The sequence below is a fragment of the Sceloporus undulatus genome, chromosome 3 (genome assembly GCF_019175285.1).
Source record: "Sceloporus undulatus isolate JIND9_A2432 ecotype Alabama chromosome 3, SceUnd_v1.1, whole genome shotgun sequence".
NCBI classification, from domain to species: domain Eukaryota; kingdom Metazoa; phylum Chordata; class Lepidosauria; order Squamata; family Phrynosomatidae; genus Sceloporus; species Sceloporus undulatus.
This window is the reverse complement of record NC_056524.1, coordinates 253,292,271-253,309,932: the sequence shown is the minus strand read 5'-3', so window position 1 is coordinate 253,309,932 and position 17,662 is coordinate 253,292,271. Positions and strand designations below refer to the sequence as shown.

General features: G+C 40.6%; 1 protein-coding gene across 1 annotated transcript in view; it reads right to left on the bottom strand.

Moving 5' to 3' along the window:
* The window catches only part of LOC121925983 (multiple epidermal growth factor-like domains protein 6), a 94,032-nt gene extending 80,534 nt beyond the window's left edge, over window positions 1-13,498 (bottom strand). Inside the window, 8 exon segments of the mRNA XM_042458539.1 lie at window positions 845-976; window positions 1,922-2,095; window positions 2,877-3,002; window positions 4,094-4,216; window positions 8,375-8,512; window positions 13,377-13,397; window positions 13,400-13,423; window positions 13,426-13,498. Of these exon segments, the coding sequence (XP_042314473.1) occupies window positions 845-976; window positions 1,922-2,095; window positions 2,877-3,002; window positions 4,094-4,216; window positions 8,375-8,512; window positions 13,377-13,397; window positions 13,400-13,423; window positions 13,426-13,498 (811 nt within the window).
* Window positions 13,499-17,662: the final 4,164 nt, after the last annotated feature.

Below are 17,662 nucleotides of genomic sequence, written 5' to 3'. Positions count from 1 at the left end.
AAATACCTAAATTAATAAATAAATAAATCACATTTCCATGATGATTAAGGAAGAACGCCTGCCTTCCAGTCATGAGTGCTTCCACCACCTTTGAGCAACGACTGAGCCACATTGGAGCCACATTGGAGCCAGGTATGGAAATCTAGATAGTGTGTGATGTGAAAGAGTCTCTAGTGTTACTGTCTGGAGTTTCAACCATCAATTATTCAGAATCTACCCAGGAATCTAGGAATTGCTGGGGTATTCTCAGATAATGTGGCATATTACAAGTAGTGTTGCCTTTAGTAATTTGTGCTTCTGTGATCCTCTCCATGACCTGTTCATTCAGATTTTTTGTCAATCTGTTTGGAATTGCTCCCAGAGTATCTATCACCACTGGATCTATAGTTACAGTGGACCCCTGTTATACACTGGAGTTTGGTTCCAAGATCCCTCGTAGATAACAAAATCCGTGGATGCTCAAGTCCCATTAAATACAATGGCATAGCAAAATGGTGTCCCTTATATAAAATGGGAAAATCAAGGTTTGATACTTGAAATTTATACTTTTGTTGAACATTTTCAAACCATGGATGCTTGAATCCGTTTATAAAAATTCCATGTATAAGAAGGGCCAACTGTATTTTCTTTTTCTTATGGCACAGAATCTCAATTTGTAGGTCTAAATGTTAAAAAAATCTTTCCCCTCTCTTTGTCTCCAATTATGGTTGCCGTTGTGTTGACAGAAATGGTTGTGCCTTGCTCTTTAGATACCAAAACTTGCCATATAATATTAATATTGAACATGATAATATACAAGGCCACTTGAAAGTCTTCAGGATATTGCCATAAGTACAATACTCACTTTCATTACAGATAATGCCAGTCCACCCAGGTGGGCAATCACACCCATTGTCCTTTCTGTTGCATTTTCCTCTGTTCATACAGTCTGAACAGCTTAAGCTGCAGTCACTACCGAACCTGTTACCCAGGCAAACTGAAATAAAAAGACAGAACAGTCAGACTTGTAGTCTAGACACACCTACTTCCATTTATATTGAACATTCTTAATGCGAACAACTACTTATAGCAAACCAAACCTGGCCCTCATCAAAGAAACACAATTCAATGCAAGTTCGGGGATATTCATGCATTTTGTCTGGTCTGTCTTTAGAAGCAACTGACCAAATCCACATATCCAGAATCAGTGAGCAGATACAAAATAGCTGTCTTTGATTTACAATTTTTTTCAGCTAAAAAACCCATAATGTAATACATATAAAAATACAACTTTAAGAGGAAATACTTTTTATAGGACTAAATCTTACCACTCTGACTAGAGTACACCCATTAAATTGATGGGGTTTACCTTTATGTTGCCTGTACTTGGGACTAATCAATAAGATTGCAGCCATAATTATTTATTCAAAGCATCTATTTATGCATCACTTTCCTGCCCACCAAGGGCCCACAAGTAAAATAAAACATTTTCATTTCTTATTTTTAAAAAACAATTGTAGAAGCGTTTTTTTAAAACAAGTTTTTCAGATTAAAAAAAAGGCCACATGAAAAAATGTAGTTTTGGCTGCCTGCTCAAAGCCTGTTTGCCGTTGGAGGGAGTTCCACAACTGAAGTGCAACTACAATGATGTGGTTAGACTAAAGACGTAAAAAACAAAACAAAACAAAACAAAAAACACTTCTAAGTGTTTTTGTTAGTGAAAAAGAGTGCTCCATCACACAGAAACTTGATTGAAAAAAACCCTGCCAAATGCTTCTTTGCTTCTTTTTCTTCTGGAGATTCCTAATTCTTCACAGTGTAGAAATACACCACTATACAAGTTCTCAACCAATCAGGGCCAGTGCTTCACTTGATTAGAATATGAGACTGTATGTATGCTCATTCTGAAAAATATAAATGGCCATTTAAAAGAGCCTCTCACCAACTTTGTGAATATGAGTAAATTCTCCACGAAGGCCATTTTCTTCCCCATCATAGAAAGAGTCTAGTGAAGTGCTAAGGTGTAGAAGCTGGGGTGGCCACCTGAAACGAAGATCATGAGTCCCAGTGACCTCCAATTCTTCTTCTTCCTCTTCCAGTTCATCTTCATCTAATGCTAAGACAAGAAGTGCAGTCTGTACATTTTCATCTTATTAAATACTACATTTGTCTTGTATATAGACTCCGAGCCCTCTTTAAGGTGTTCATTTTTCCCATGTAAACAAAATTAGATTAGATGGGAATGAGGGGGTGCTATTTGGCTATGCCCTTACTGTCACATCCTCATCATCTGGCCCACCACTACTGGAAGACCATTAAGTCATATGGGCTCCACATGCAACTTAGATCCCTGGAGAAAGAGATGCAGCAGAGAGGGTAATACATCCCCTCTTTTCTCTCATCACATGACCTCTTTAATGCCTAGATAGCTCTGTTATCAAAATATTGATCCAATCTGGTATCTACATCAGTAAACGAGAAAAACACAAGCAGCACGAAACAATACAAAAATGGAATGAAAACTTCCAGAGTCATTTATCTAAAGCCATTGAGTTTATACTGATGACAAAACTATCCTGTGATGAAGAATCTTACCCTGAGTACCTTGGTTTTGTATATTGGCCAACAGCTATGAAGAAAAACTCACTTAAAGTCATTTGAATGTTTGTTGCAAAATGATAATCTTTAACTAAAAAGTAGTTTGAATGAACTGCAGGATTTGAACAAAATCAGACTTGCTGGCATGGGAACTAATCAAATGGACCTCATTTTTAAGAACTACATACTATTATAATGTCTCACTCTGAATATAAAAGCATCATAACTTATAAAACTCCTAGCAAATAATATGATTTTTTTTATTTAAGAAGACTTTTAAAATACATTGTAGAACTTACAAATGCAAGACTGTCTGTTCACGCTACTGAGCCTGTATCCTTCTTCACACATACATTCATAAGAACCCAAAGAATTAATACAATGTTGGTCACAGCCATCAGTGTCAGCCAGGCACTCATCGACATCTAGGAGGAAATAAGAAGAGTAAACCAAGAATGCACAAGTCAGTATGGATTAAGAATACTGTATATACTTGTGTACAAGTCTAGAAATTTTGGTCAAAAAACTAACCCAAAAAAATTGAGTCATTTTATCCATGGGTCAATGTAAGTACTATACTTCAATGCTTATTTTAAAAAGAAACCATCTCCTTCTCTAAGTGGCAGAAGGCGAGAGCTTAGCCTGTCCTTGGAGCACCTAAAAAAAGCAGCAAAACTCTCTACTCTCTGTGCTGCAACATGGCCTCTGAGCTTTTTGAATGCCTGGCCAGGAAAATGGTGGCAATTACAGCTGTTTGATACTGCCCTCAAAGGAGGACCAAGAGGAATTGGGCTCTAAAGGATTTGAATAAGAACAATATCACATTATGCTATCATTATTCCACTTTAACTGTTGTGTCTGCCTCCTGTGGAATCCTGAGATTTGCAGTTTAGAGAGGGACATTTGCAATGGTTAGCCAAAGGGCTCTTAGGCCTCACGAAACTACAAATCCCATAATTCCACAGGAGGAAGCCATAGCAGTTAAAGTGGTATAATAGCAATATAACAATATAGTGTGATATTGATCTAAGATATTTATGTATGTTTGTCAACCTTAAAATCAGGCAAAGTTATAACATTAAAGTTAAAGACTATCATAACTGCTAACATAGTTGCCATTTTCTTTGCTTTACTGTTTCATCCTTTCTGACATGTGTGGGTTTTCTTTGCCTCACCTGTCCCTGTTCGTCTCCCCTTCAAATAGTACAGCCACCATTTACTAGAGTTCCCTCCCCATCTATCCATCCTTTAGCGTGAGCACAAATAGTTATGCTGGAATTTTATAGTTCTGTGCCATCATTTTACCTTGCTTCATTGTCTACATCTTTTGTTACATGTCCCTAGGTCTTACTCTTGATTTATCTATGGGCAATATCAAAATTTTTAATTTTGGCCCCCAAACTTGTCCTCAACTTATATATGACATTGATTTATAGTTATATCTGGTACTCATTGCTTCCTTCAAAAGAAAGGAAAGAAAGGAAAAGAAAGGAAGAATTAAACCCCTAATATTTACCGTCACACCCACAGCCATCCAGATGAAGCCAGAATCCTGCCTTGCAGCTGCACTCATAGCTTCCAATATAGTTTATGCAGAACTGTGAACAGCAGGCATCCCCAGTTTCACATTCGTCTAGGTCTAGAGAAAGAGTGAACACATTCTCCAAAACATGTAGAAGAAATTTACACAAGAAAGAGTTCAAAATACACACTAACAGATGAGCCCTAAGAGGACTGGACAAAACAAAGATGGCTAAAGAGCAGCCCTTTAGATATTATTGGACTGCTACTCCCAACGGTCCTATGCAGTATAGCCAATGTTAAGGAATGGTAGAAGCTGCAATCAAACATTTGAAGGGCTGTATGTTGCCCACCTTGGACAGCCAGTGTGACGCAGTGGTTTGAGCACTGGACTAGGGTGCTAGAGACCAGGGTTCAAATCCCTGCTTGGCCATGGAAGCCCCTGGGTGACTTTGGGAAAGTCATACTCTCTCAGCCTCAGAGGAAGGCAATGGTAAACTCCTTCTGAGCAACTGAACAAACCTTGCCAAGAAAACCCCATGATAGATTCTCCTTAGAATCACTATAGGCTGGAAATGAACTGAAGGCATTCATTACCATTATCTGCAGCAACAACAATGTTGCCTACCCTACCCCATAATTTAAAAAAATGCCTTCATTAGAAAATGATGTTTGACTACACTGATGAAGTAGGAAAAATTCATGTTGTGGCTAGGAAAGCTCAGGGCTCATCGTACAAGTGGATAATCTAATCCAGTTCCCTGCCAATGAGGGAAATATGGTGCTACACCATTACTAATATGTTGTAATCCAGCATCTGTTTGAAACTATTTATTAAAAGAAAGTCCACCATCTTTTGAGACAATCTATCCCACAGCTCAGACTGTCAGGAAATTCTTGCTAATGTTTCATCAAAGTCCTCATTGTTATGGATCCTACTTTCTTGAGCATGATTCCAACTCTGCTGTCCTGCACTGGAATGTTTGGGAAAGATGATAGAGGGGGTGAGGAAAGTGAACCTGGCATGGTTGTCCACTGAGCTCCATGGCTAGGTAAAGATTTCAATCCACTATACTACATGACACTAGACTAAGAAATTACAGAATTGAAAAGGATTCCACATCTCTTTGTAATTAGAGATTCCTTGAAAGACCATTTATAGATGAACCCAAAGCCATAACACTACTCTCTATATATTTCTTTTAAAATGGACCAGTAGGGCCAATCATAGAATCACAGAGTTAGAAAGATCACAAGGGCCATCCAGTCCAAATTCCGCCATGCAGGAATTCACATTCAAAGCACTCCTGAGAGATGGTCATCCAGCCTCTGTTTAAAAACTTTCAAAATGTGGTGGAATCTCCTTCTTTGGAGGTTTTTATACATTATGCCAACACTTGAATTCTTATGAAAATTTCTCCTGTAGAAAGCCTCTCTCTGAACATCAGAGAGAATACAAAGACAATCAAGAAATGCTCAGAACAAAAAATTCGCTCAGATAGTAACTTTTTTAAAGTCAATAATCTCTCTCTTTAAAAATAAAATTTCTGACACTTCAATAACATCACTATCATATTGTGTTTTAGCTGTAAGTGGGATTCCATTTGTCCTAAAACTGCTGACCCACATAAGATGTAACAAGGCCAAAAAAGAAAAAGTATAGGTTGAGCTGAGTTGATTGGTTATCTCAAAGATGATCAGTTGATGCTGAATGTGCAAAATTCCTTGAATGAAGCAACAAGGGGAGAGAAAGGTCAGTGTGGCAATTAACCTTGGAAAGGGTGCTAACATTATTAGGGAGTACAGTCAACACAAGGAGAAGAGAGAAAAGTGTAATCAATCAATTGAGGTTAAAGGCCACTGTGGAATTGATTAATGCAAGTTATTGGAACCAGCAACACTGCTTTTTCTGAAAATGTCACAAAAAACCTGGTGGGCAATATTTCAGAACATACCACAGCTCCTAGGCTTTTCCTCTTCCTCAAATCCACCCCACCTCACAATTTGCCAACCAATGGTTAAAGGAAAATACTTCTCTCTTCCTTTGCAAAATAGTTTATTTGTCCCTCTCTTGATGGAGACTACAAGCACATCCTCCCATCTTTGTACATCATGCGGCTGCTGCTGCTGCTAACTCATTTATATACCATTTGGCAAATAAAATCTTCCAAGTGTCATGCTCACTGAATGCAAGGTATATACTAAAGTGGGTACCTCCTGATGTTTTGAAATATAGCTCCCATAATCCCTTGTCTGGGTGAGGCTGATGATAGTTGTAGGTCAAAACATCTAGAGGACAAAAGGTTGCCCACTGCTGGTATAAAGGGGGGGGGATAATCTCTGCCTCTGCTGTCATTTCATTTTCACAACAATCATCTGTAGACATTTCTAGTTCTACCAGTTTCTACCAAATATCAAATTGGACAAAACATTTATGAAATGCTTTGAATACCAGAAATGTTATACAAATGCTGCCTGCTCTGGATATTTTATTGCAAACACTGTAACACAAAGCTTTCAAAATTAAGTATTTGCTGCTTTTGTTGGTTAAAGGTATGACTATTTTATGGTTTTCCTGCCCTGAGCTAGCTTAGGTATTTGACAGGCTGGGCTGACAGTAAATAGTTTATACAGAAGTGTAAAAACAAACATAGCCATTAGGCACTAGGCCATCCAATCACTTTTTCTAGGCTTCTAACAAAAAAATTAGAGACCTATTCTAGGCATTGATTCTTCAAAGCTAAATGTTTTCTGATTGCCTTTCTACCTGCAAAGTAGAGTAGACAGGTGGTTAAACTTGAACAAAAGAGACAAGTGTTCAAATCCTTCTTCAGCTATAAAGGTCACTAGGGAATTTTGAGCCATGGAGTTTGTGTGCAGTACTGGCTTGGTGAGAACATTCTTTAATTCATAGGTGAGGAGCTCATCTGGAGACAAAGGCCATTTCTTCTAGAAATTGTGAGGGCACATACTGCACCACTGCTGAATATGCTACCAAACTTTGGTGGCATGACAGAAAAATTGGTTGTTTTTGCTTTAAAAGTCTCTTTATCTTTTATTTAAAAGGCATTTGCTCCCCACACATCATGTTTACAATTAGACTTGCATTTTCAGGAACACAGGTTTATTTTTAAACAATGCATGTAGGCAGCACACACCTTGTTTGAAGGGAAAGTGGCAGTTTAATATGAAATGCTGCTTTTTCACCAAGCTGGTGAGTTTTGGTAGCAAAACTGACAGCAGTAACAAGGGATGCAGTGGGAGGGGTGTCTTCAGAAATCGATAGCCCACACATTGCCTATCTCTGCTTTAATCTTTCAATTTGGAAAGGCTTTCTTTCATTCCTATTTGACTCCCCCCTCCTATGCCTCACTAGTGCTTTTGCTGCCTTGCATTGTTTTTGGCTGAGGGCTCATTTATCTCAGCACCATTTTATTGTTTCTACCATCACACTAATATGCTGTGTTCACAATATTTGGGAGCCTCTGTGACAGAAATAGCATGCGAACATGTGGTTATATGTATAAACAGATATACACATGCCATATTTTTTTAAAAGTATCTATTTATCCATCTATTTATACATCCATCTCTCATAACATAGCTCACAGGATTACTTTGAAGATAAAATAGGATTTCCCTGACTCTACATGCCTTCAGACTTCTGGCAGAAAGACAGTGGACAAATGTGTAATGTATTATTTAGACAGAGTTGTAAAAATTTCCTTGTTTTTATCTGACTACAATTAACTTTTCCATTGCCTCCTATAAATCAATGATTTCACAGCTATAACTATCCTATAGTTATATGATTTGGGGGAAGGATCAACTCTGTTTTTGGTTTCCCTGTCCTTTTTTTATTTTTGCACACAATCTTGTTAGAAATGTGGAAGCAAATTGACAAAGGCCTACTAAAACGAATCATGGCATCAGCTTCCTCACTTATCTAATTCCATCCTTAAATAACAGGAATTGTTGCAGGAGAGGAGAGGTTCATAGAGGTACAATGCAAATAAAGTTGGCTCTCCATATTCATGGATTTAAACATCCACGGCTTGAAAATGTTCCAAAAATATATAACCTTGATTTTCCCCTATTATATAAGGGACATCATTTCATTATGCCATTATACTTAATGGGACATGATCATCCATGGGTTTTGGCATCCATAGGGCTTCCTGGAACCAAACTCTAGCAAGAGCCCACTACAACAGTTTGTTAGGCAGTTAAAGCTACAGTAATCTTCAAAGAGGTTATATATTTAATTATACATCACCTATGCATGTCTTCCCATCCAAATCCAAGAGGTAACCTTGCTTACAAGAACAGAGTGGCCCATTGGTGGAGTGTTCACAGTGATGAGAACAACCTCCATTGTTGTCTTCACAGCTGTTGACGATTTCCATTTCTATGCCTTTCAGGAAAATAATCAGATTACTGTCAGTAAGTAAATATGAGGAGACCTGCTACAAAATGGGATCAGCAATAAAATGATGCAATATAGAGCAAGGTCAGCATCAGGGTTAAGCATGGCAAGGCCTCTGCCAAAGATGAACAGGATCCCATTGACAGGATGCTAAATTTGCTCTTCCTGGTTTTATCCAAACTGCACAATTATAGAAGCTTGCTATCGCTTTAACTGTCATAACTTCATCCCATTTGTGGTTGAGTGAGGTACTCACAATTCTCTTGTGCACTTTCCTGAACAATAAGACTAGAGTTTTCTGGCAGACAGGACTAAGTACTTGAAAAACTATAAATCCCAAGATTTCACAGGATAGTTGTGGAAGTTAAAGGCATCAATATGTTATAATTCTGTAGTGTGGAGTGTGACGAACTGAGTTACAAACCAGCCAGTCAGAAGCCAGAGATCTGCTAGCCAATCAGGTGCTGGCTGAGGAGTTTAAAGATTCCGCTTAGCACTTGGGTTGAGTCAATTAGAGGTTTGGAATCCTGAGAGATGAAGCTGGAGCCGGGGGAGATAATTAGGATTAAAGACTGAGGGAACAGTATTCTGATGATAGACCAAGGAAGGGTCTGTTAGGTCCAGAGAGGGACAGTATTAGTTCTGGAGAGTCTAGAAAGGAGAGACTCAGTGTAGCCAGACTCAGAAAGAGGGGCTTGGGTTACATAATTTCTTGAGTGATAGTATAGGTGTGGTTAAAACCAGACTTATATACATGTAACAAAAGAAGACGTAGGCCCGTTACAGACCGCCCAAAAGGGGTGGTCTTGGGACGCTGCCGGTTGCAGCGCGGAGGAGCCGCAGCAGCCAAACCGCGCGACTCCTCCGCGCTGCAAAAAAGGAGTGCAGAAATCGCACTCCTTCCGGCAACCCGAAAGAGCCGCCGCAAGTGCCAAAGCGCGCACTCGCGACGGCTCTTCCGGGTTTAGACATCCGGACGCTGTGCGTCCGTTACGTCAAGATGGCCGTGCCCATCTGTATAGGGCGCCGCCATCTTGCCATACGGAATACGCGCGAGGGGCAAGGCGCATCCGGAAGCGCCGCCCCTCGTGCGTATTCCTGGCGTAACGACGGTGCCGCTTAGGCCCGTCTGTAAGGCGCCATAGTAACAACTTTATGTCAAAGTTACCTTTGCCTATTCCGTGTTTTTATTCTTGTTTAACTATCCACTTGGCCTATGATTTAACATCCATCCACGCTACTGACCTTTAAAAACCCACAGGGGTGTTGGGACACAAAGAAGTAAAGAATTGTGAATTGGTGGGGAATCGTTACATGGAGTTACCCTTTGTTTACCATTGCAAAATTGTACTTGTTCACTTGCTTCTTGTTCTGGACCACAGTGGTTAGAAGTGGGGGCAGGAGATACCACTGTCTACTTGCTCACTGCCTCTATGTCAGGCAATCAAGTAGTTGTAAAGCTGGGGAAAAGGAGGTGGAGCAATAATAGCTGGCAACAGTGTCAGGAGAGGGCAGATTTATGTGTCCAGTGGGGAACATGTAAACACATGTTATATGTATGTGGAAGTGCTCTTGTTCATGTTGCCAGCCATCAACCACTTTCACAATACACTATTCCACCCTCCTCCCCTGCGTTTCAATGTTCCTCTCAAAAAGACAGTCAGCATTCTGTGCCAAATGAGCATGTTCAGACCTAACTAGGCTGTTTTGAATTTTTCTTCTCTCCTAGGGTTCTTTCTTCCTCCCCACGAACATTTTGAGTACTGTTGCAAACCCTGAAAAACTCTTAAGCCTCCGGACACATCCCTCTTACCCATATATGGTGCCTAGATCATAGAAGGACACACACTCAAGGAAAGAGATTTCCCTGGAAACTCAGTATTTTTACCTGAAACAGAAAAGTTTCAGTATGTATGGTTTTCCCCCATTTTCAAGAGGAAGTGGTGGAAGAAGCCAAAGGTGGCATAATTTCTATGGAGCTCAAAAAGAGTTCCAAGTTCTTTTAATATATGGATTAATTTAACATAAGGAAATTATACAACTGAGGCTGGTAGACTCCTTCCCATCTATAAAAACATTCTCTATATGATGCATTCATCCCTGATAGGCAATACATTTTCCTTCAATTCAATTTGAAAAAAATATTTACCTCCTGCTTACAAACTAAATAGCTGTAGCCTATGTTCTCTATCATTTCCTTTCTCTGCAAAGAAAATACAGAAGGAAGTTCTGAACGGATGCAGATGTTAATTTTACACCCTTCAAAGTGTAACATTCTTATATTTTACCCCAGTTCCCTACAAATCTTCCACCTTGAAGGTTGTGCTATTATTATTATTATTATTATTATTTAATTATAAAGCACAATAAAAATGCTATCCCTCTATCCCTTATAGTTGTATTCTAATCGAGTTTTTGTTTTTGTTACTATTACTTTTAGATCTTGCCTTTCCCTCAAAACAAAGACCCAGAATCAGTTGTCTACAAAAAGACCACTAGGAGGACATGAGAGCAATGACATACCCTATCTCATGTCCCCCAGCAACTGATATATGGTACCCTCTAATGGGAAATAAGCATAGCCATCCTGACTAGTAACCATTAATGGCCTTCTAGTTATGGAAAGATCTACTTGATGGAAAAAAGCCAAATGTCCTCCATTTTACCCCATAGCACCATCTATAAAGAGGCAAAATAAGTAATCACTATGGTGGTACAGGCTGAGTATCCCTTATCTGAAACACCTGGGACCAGAAAAGTTTTGGGACTGGGTTTTTTTTCCTTTCAGATTTTGAAAAACAGGTAGCATAATACAAAAAAAGTTAAAAATAAAAGTTTCCACTTGATATGAATGTTTAGTTGTAGCTGACTGTAAGGAGCAATGCTCATCTCCGTTACTAAGCTGAACAGCCAACGTTGTCTGAAGATGACTCTGGTGGCCATGTGGCCAGCATGACTGTACAGAATGTTGTTACCTTCCCACCAAAGTGGTACCTACTTGAATTTGCATGCTTTCAAACTGCTAGGTTGGCAGAAGCTGGGACTAGTGGCGGGAGCTCAACCCATCATGCAGCACTTCAGCCTCTAACTGCCAATCTTCTAACTTTATGGTCATTGGAACTGATGTCTTAACCACTAAGTCAAAGCACCCCTACATACCTGTACTGAATTTGCTAGGCTGGAGTTAGAAGCAGCTGGAGAGAGACAAGAAAAAGCAAGAATCCAAGTTTGGTGTGAATCCATGCCTCCTGGCATTTAACAGACTCTTGCACCCGTCTCTAGCCACATCTCTCTCAAGCCATGAAAATATAATACAGGTACCTACAATTCTACTTGTATTCTACAATTCAAAATATTCCAGAATTGAAGCTGCACAGTGTCATGTCAGTGCTTTGAAAGTTTTCGGTTTTGGAGGTTTTCAGATTCCAGATTTCTAGCTTAGGGATGCTCAACCTGTACATGCAAGATGCTAAGACAGAAATCTAATGTTTAATCCCAAATAGAGGAGACCAGTGGAAACTTAGTATGTCAGTATTTATGTAAGTTCCATGGATGCAATAGACTGTATAATTTATTTATTTCTATCCTGCCCTATATCACAAGATCTCAGGATAGTGCACAAGCAAAGTCATTATATTGATGTTATCAACCTGTTTTGGGTGCTGCTAGGAAGCCTCCAGGCACCTTCTACTTTCTCCATGTGCCATCAGCATCTTCTGGCAATGTCATCCTTCCATCTTCCTTCATCACTCAGCGTGATCTACAGTACTGATCTACACTATTTAGCCAAGGGGTGAGAACTGTGAAGCCCTCCAGTTGTTGTTGAATTACAACACCTTGTAGCCCCAGCTAGTACAGACAATGATGAGGTGCTGTAGTCTTACAACATTTGGAGGACTGTATGATTCCTTCCCTGATTTTGTCTTATTCACATACCTTGCAGCTATGCTGAAGAAATGTATGAATGAATGGACCCTAAAAATGTGCTAAAACACAATACTTTTAAAAACAACTTCTATGGCTTCTTTACTTGATGAAATTAACTTTGTCCTTCGTCTGTTTTCAACCTTCCAACAAGGATAGCTGCTTGACCACTGCCTATCAAGTGTTGTCATGCTGACAATCCCCATCTGCAGAAGGAGCATCACTCAGGCAAAAATAAAATGGAAGAACAGCAAGCCATCAATTTGATAGTCTCAGAATTATGTAGCCTTGGACTTCCAATGTCCTCATTATTTTCAGTGTTGAAAACAGAGATTTGTGGGCTGAACTACAGGCTTGATCACACTATAGTTATAAGTCAGTTAGACTTAAGGACTTGCATATATGAAGTGAGTTGTTCTCTCTCTCCCCCCCCCCCCTCCCTCTTTCTTTCTTTCTTTCTTTTTGTGGCTGTGCCTGGGATGTAAAATTAGGAGGACAATGGATGGAAAAATTCAGCCTTAAAAATCAGTCTGAGCATGTACTTTGGGTAACTCTTAAGAACGCTTAGACACACATTATCATTCACTGTATCTTGATGGTAAATCAGCAGCCTTGTTTGCTTTTTGAAATGCAGGAAACATAGTTTAGTATTCTCAAATCATATCCATGAACATGGAAACCTGTAGCCTGGCACATGTTTTTAAGTACATGTATGCTGTGCCAGATAGCTCTGATCACAATGGCTGTTTTTAATAAACAAAAACAAAACAAGAACAAGAACAAGAACAAGTAAGAACCGAAATCAAGAACAGGCACACAATCCCTAATGTGTTAAATGGTCCTCCAGTGCATCAAGGGTCTGTCTGCTAAACTCTCATTGACCCTGCAGGGGAATATATCTATCTTTACAGAGTTATAGATCACTTACGGTAGCATTGTCTTCCCTCCTCCCTAGCTCAAATCCAGGATTGCAAGGCAGGCAAAGGACCCTTGAGTGTTCACACAGTGATGAGTACACCTGGATGTCCTTTCTGCACACTCATCAAACATTGTAGGACAAAAGAGGGTAGAAAGAAGCATTAGCATTAGAAAACGTGAATAATCTCCTCTCAATCATCTACCTTTGAAGGACCCTTTCCAAATGGATGGTGCCTTGGAATCCATGTCAATGACAGCTGGTAGCACTGATGTCACTGAGTCATGAAACCTGCACTGATTTACTTGGACTCCCAGATCCCTGAATGAGACTACTGTGAAAGGGATCTGGGAGTCCAAGTAGACCATAAGTTGAACATGAGTGAACAGTGCGATGCGGCAGCTAAAGGCCAATGCAATTTTAGGCTGCATCAATAAAAGTATAGTGTCTAGATCAAGAGAAGTAATAGTGTCATTGTATTCTGCTTTGGTCAGCCCCACCTGGAATATTGTGTTCAGTTTGGACCACAATTTAAAAAGGATGTGAGAAACTGGAGCGTGTCCAAAGGGGGCGACAAAAAATGTGTGAAAGGTCTGGAAACCATGCCCTATGGGAATGACTCAGGGAGCGGGGATGTTTAGCCTGGAGAAGAGAAGGTTAAGAGGTGAATGATAGCCCTGTTTAAATATTTGAAGGGATGTCTATTGAGGAGGGAGAAAACTTGTTTTCTGCTGCTCCTGAGAACAGGACCCGAACAATGACTACAGGAAAAGAGATTCCACTCAACATTAGGAAGAACTTCCTGACAGTAAGGGCTGTTCGACAGTGGAACACCTGTGGAGGTGTAGTGGGTCTCCTCTGTGGTGGCTGGGTTCCCAGTCACTCGAGGACTTCTCCTGACTACAAAGGGTTAATCTGGGAGGAGGTACATGCTAATGAGAGATGACATCACATGCTAATGAGCAGCTACTCATAGCTGACGTAAGGCTCACTTGGCCAATCAACAGTGCCAGAGCGGGCAGTTTCAAAAAAGATCCAAGAGAGGGCTTTTAATACCCTGTAGGACCATGTGTCCTTTGTTCTCCATCTTGGCTGTGTTTGGAGAAACCAGAGGCTTGTCCTCTGAGCAGCACGGAGGACCGGCTCTGGCATGCAGGTAGAGTTGGCAAGGAGCAACTCCCTGATTGCAAGAACTCCACAAGAACTGCAAATCCCATCATTGTGTGTGTAGCTTAGGAACCGTGTTAGTCAGTAACGTCTAGGTTTTTGTTATGTTTATCTAATAGCTTGCCTGAAATGAATATCTTTGTAACTGTGTTTCTGCACCGCAAGGCAAGGAGGCCTGGCATGAGTGATACCTTCCTATTCTATACTATTTCTTAAATAAACTTCTTTCTTTTAAAAGCATTGCTATCTCTGTGCTCTGTACACGTGCCTTAACTGGTTACTGATTGCTGTGGGTTAGCAAGCAAGGAAACTGATTCTCTCTCTCAAGCAGTCTCAGTGTGTGCTTGGGAATATAGTTCATTGTATCACTGAGTGGTGGCAGCGCGACTATAGGACCTCCAGGGTCTCATTCTGCTCAACAGAGAGCGAGAATGAAAACTAGGAGCTCCTAGAAGGAAAGTTCTTTTAAGGGACTCCCTGGGAGTAAGGGCCACGCAAATTGCTCTCAAGGAATCATCACACCTTCCTTGGAGGTCTTTAAGCAGAGGCTGGATGGCCATCTGTCAGGGATGCTTTGATTTGGATTTCCTGCATGGCAGAGGGTTGGACTGGATGGCTCGTGCTGTCTCTTCCAACTATGATTCTATGATTCTAAAAGAGCTGTTCAAGGTACCAAATCCTCTCCCCCAAATAGCCTCAGCACCTTGGACAACTCCTTTAATGTTCAGACTAAACCATATAGAGGATTAACTGCCACATTGCCATCAAAGCAACCAGCTTCAACTGATCTGTTCATATAGCTAAAAAGGGAGCATATTTTGGGGTGTTTTTTTTCCACACTGAGAACCAGTTCATCTTTTTTGGGCTTCACTGTTGCCTAATATGAATTTTAAATGTCCCCCTAGAATTCACATGCCTACAGCTGTGCTTTGTTTGCTGGAAGATCAATAGTGGAATGTAAGCTATATCTCAGGGAAACTGATCTGCCATTAATTGCCTTTTCATTGAGAAGTTCCTATAAAGCTTCCAAGGGAAGCCAAGGCTCTCCAGAACACAGTGGGAACTGGAGTTGGGAAAACTTACTTTGGGAATGAAAAAATCCAGAATACCATTGGGTTTAGAGCAAGAGAAAGTTATATTTAAGTCTACAAATCTGAGCATAAAACTGGGGCAAAAGCTTGGAAGCAAGTTTTTAGGGCCACAACTCCTGGAATTCTCTAGCCACATGGGAATTAATCAGGAGAACAAGAGTGGGGAAGAGGAAGCATCAACATCACAAGCCAGGACCAATAACTAAGGTCCTATAGAGTTCTTCCTTGAACCTTACCATCAAAGCAGAGCTGCACGCTTGCATACACTGTGTTTAATTTTATTATGCAGTTCACCACCACTGTCAAGGGAAAACATTGAGGCCCCAACTGAGGGCCAGTGGAAGCAGGCAGCAGGACTGAAAGGAGCCAAAGACAGGAAGCCTGTGCTGCTGCTGCCACCACCAAGGGCTCCAGCTGAGGGCCAGAGGAAACAGGCGGCAGGGGGGGGGGGGGGGGGGAGTCCAGAAGGATAGCAGCCACACTGCCACAGTTGCCCTAAAACATAATGGGGAGTGGACACAAGGAGGGCAAAGGTCCTAGGAAAGAATGGTCAAGAAGGAGCTTGATTAGCTTGAGGGGGCTATTGGGAAGGGGAAGATTTGAAAGGGAAGGAAAGAAGGAGGACCTGAGAGGGATGACCTGAGGAGAGATTAGAACATGGGTAGGCAACCCTTTTGAGCTGGGGGCCGGGTTGCTGTCCCTCAGACAACTGGGGGGCGGAAGCCAAAAAATAAATAATTAAATAATTTTTTAAAAAATTAAATAAATAAACCAGGACAAATGTAGGACAAAATTTTCAAATGGAGGGCACTTTTTAAATAAAAAATAGAGGACACGCAAAAAAATTTGGTAATTTTTTAAAAAATGTTAAGATAAATGCATGTTTCTGAGGCTTCTATAGATAATTGACCCACCATGCCCCTCACGTGAGACGCCAAAGGCCCCGGCGGCAATCGGTGGCAGGACCAGGCTGGGGCCGGTCCCAAGGCCTCACCGGGCCGCATCTGGCCCGTGGGCCACAGGTTGCCTACCCCTGGATTTGAAGAACAGAAGGAAAAGAGCTTGAAAGTAATAGTGAGTCAACCTAGACTAGAACAAAATTGTAGAAAGCAATGGGACAAAAAGCTACTGGGCAGCAACAGTAGTGGTGGGTAACACTGGTAGATGACACTGGTGGAAGATTTGATCTTACAGAGGCAACAGCAGTGGCACCATAGCTAACAAATCTTAGTACTCTGTGAAGGGAGGCAAAGTGAGCCTCCTTGTGAAATCCTTTCATCAAGAAAACTCTCTGATGAAACAACCCAAAAGAAATCAAAAGGCAGGAATACAGTACAAACAGAATTAAAAGGGAGAATAGGAGGGCAGTCACTACCAAAGACTTGGCAGAGGGAACAACAGAACTCAAAAAGACAGGAAAGCAAACAGTAGACATACAGAACAATGTAAAAAAGATTTGAAGATTCCCTGTGCCTTGGATCAAATAATGATCAGAATGGAAATTACAGTGAAAAATCAGAAGACTAGAAATGGGAAGGGCAGCTATTAAAGAACCAGACAAGATCCTAAAGTGTACACATATACAACTGAACACTTAAGGTAGAATCGCCCAAGCCATTGTATTTCCTATCACCATGTATAGATGTGAGAGCTGGATAACAAAGAAAGCAGACAGGAAGAAAATTAATTCATTTGAGATGTGATGCTGGAGAAGAATGCTGATGATACCATAGAAAGCCAAAAAGACTAACAAATGCATCCTAGAACAGATCATTCCAGAACTATCCCTGGAAGCCAAAATGACAAAATTGAAGCTATTATACTCTGGCCACATCATGAGAAAGAATGACTAATTAGAAAAGACAATAATTCTAGGAAAGGCAGAAGGTAGTATAAAGAGAGTCAGACCACACGCCAGATGGATGGACTCAAGCAATAGCAATAGCAAGTACATTTCTATACCACTTATCAGTGAACTAGCACTCTCTAAGCGGTTTACAATGTGTAAATCAATTGCTCCCAACAAGTTGGGTACTCCTT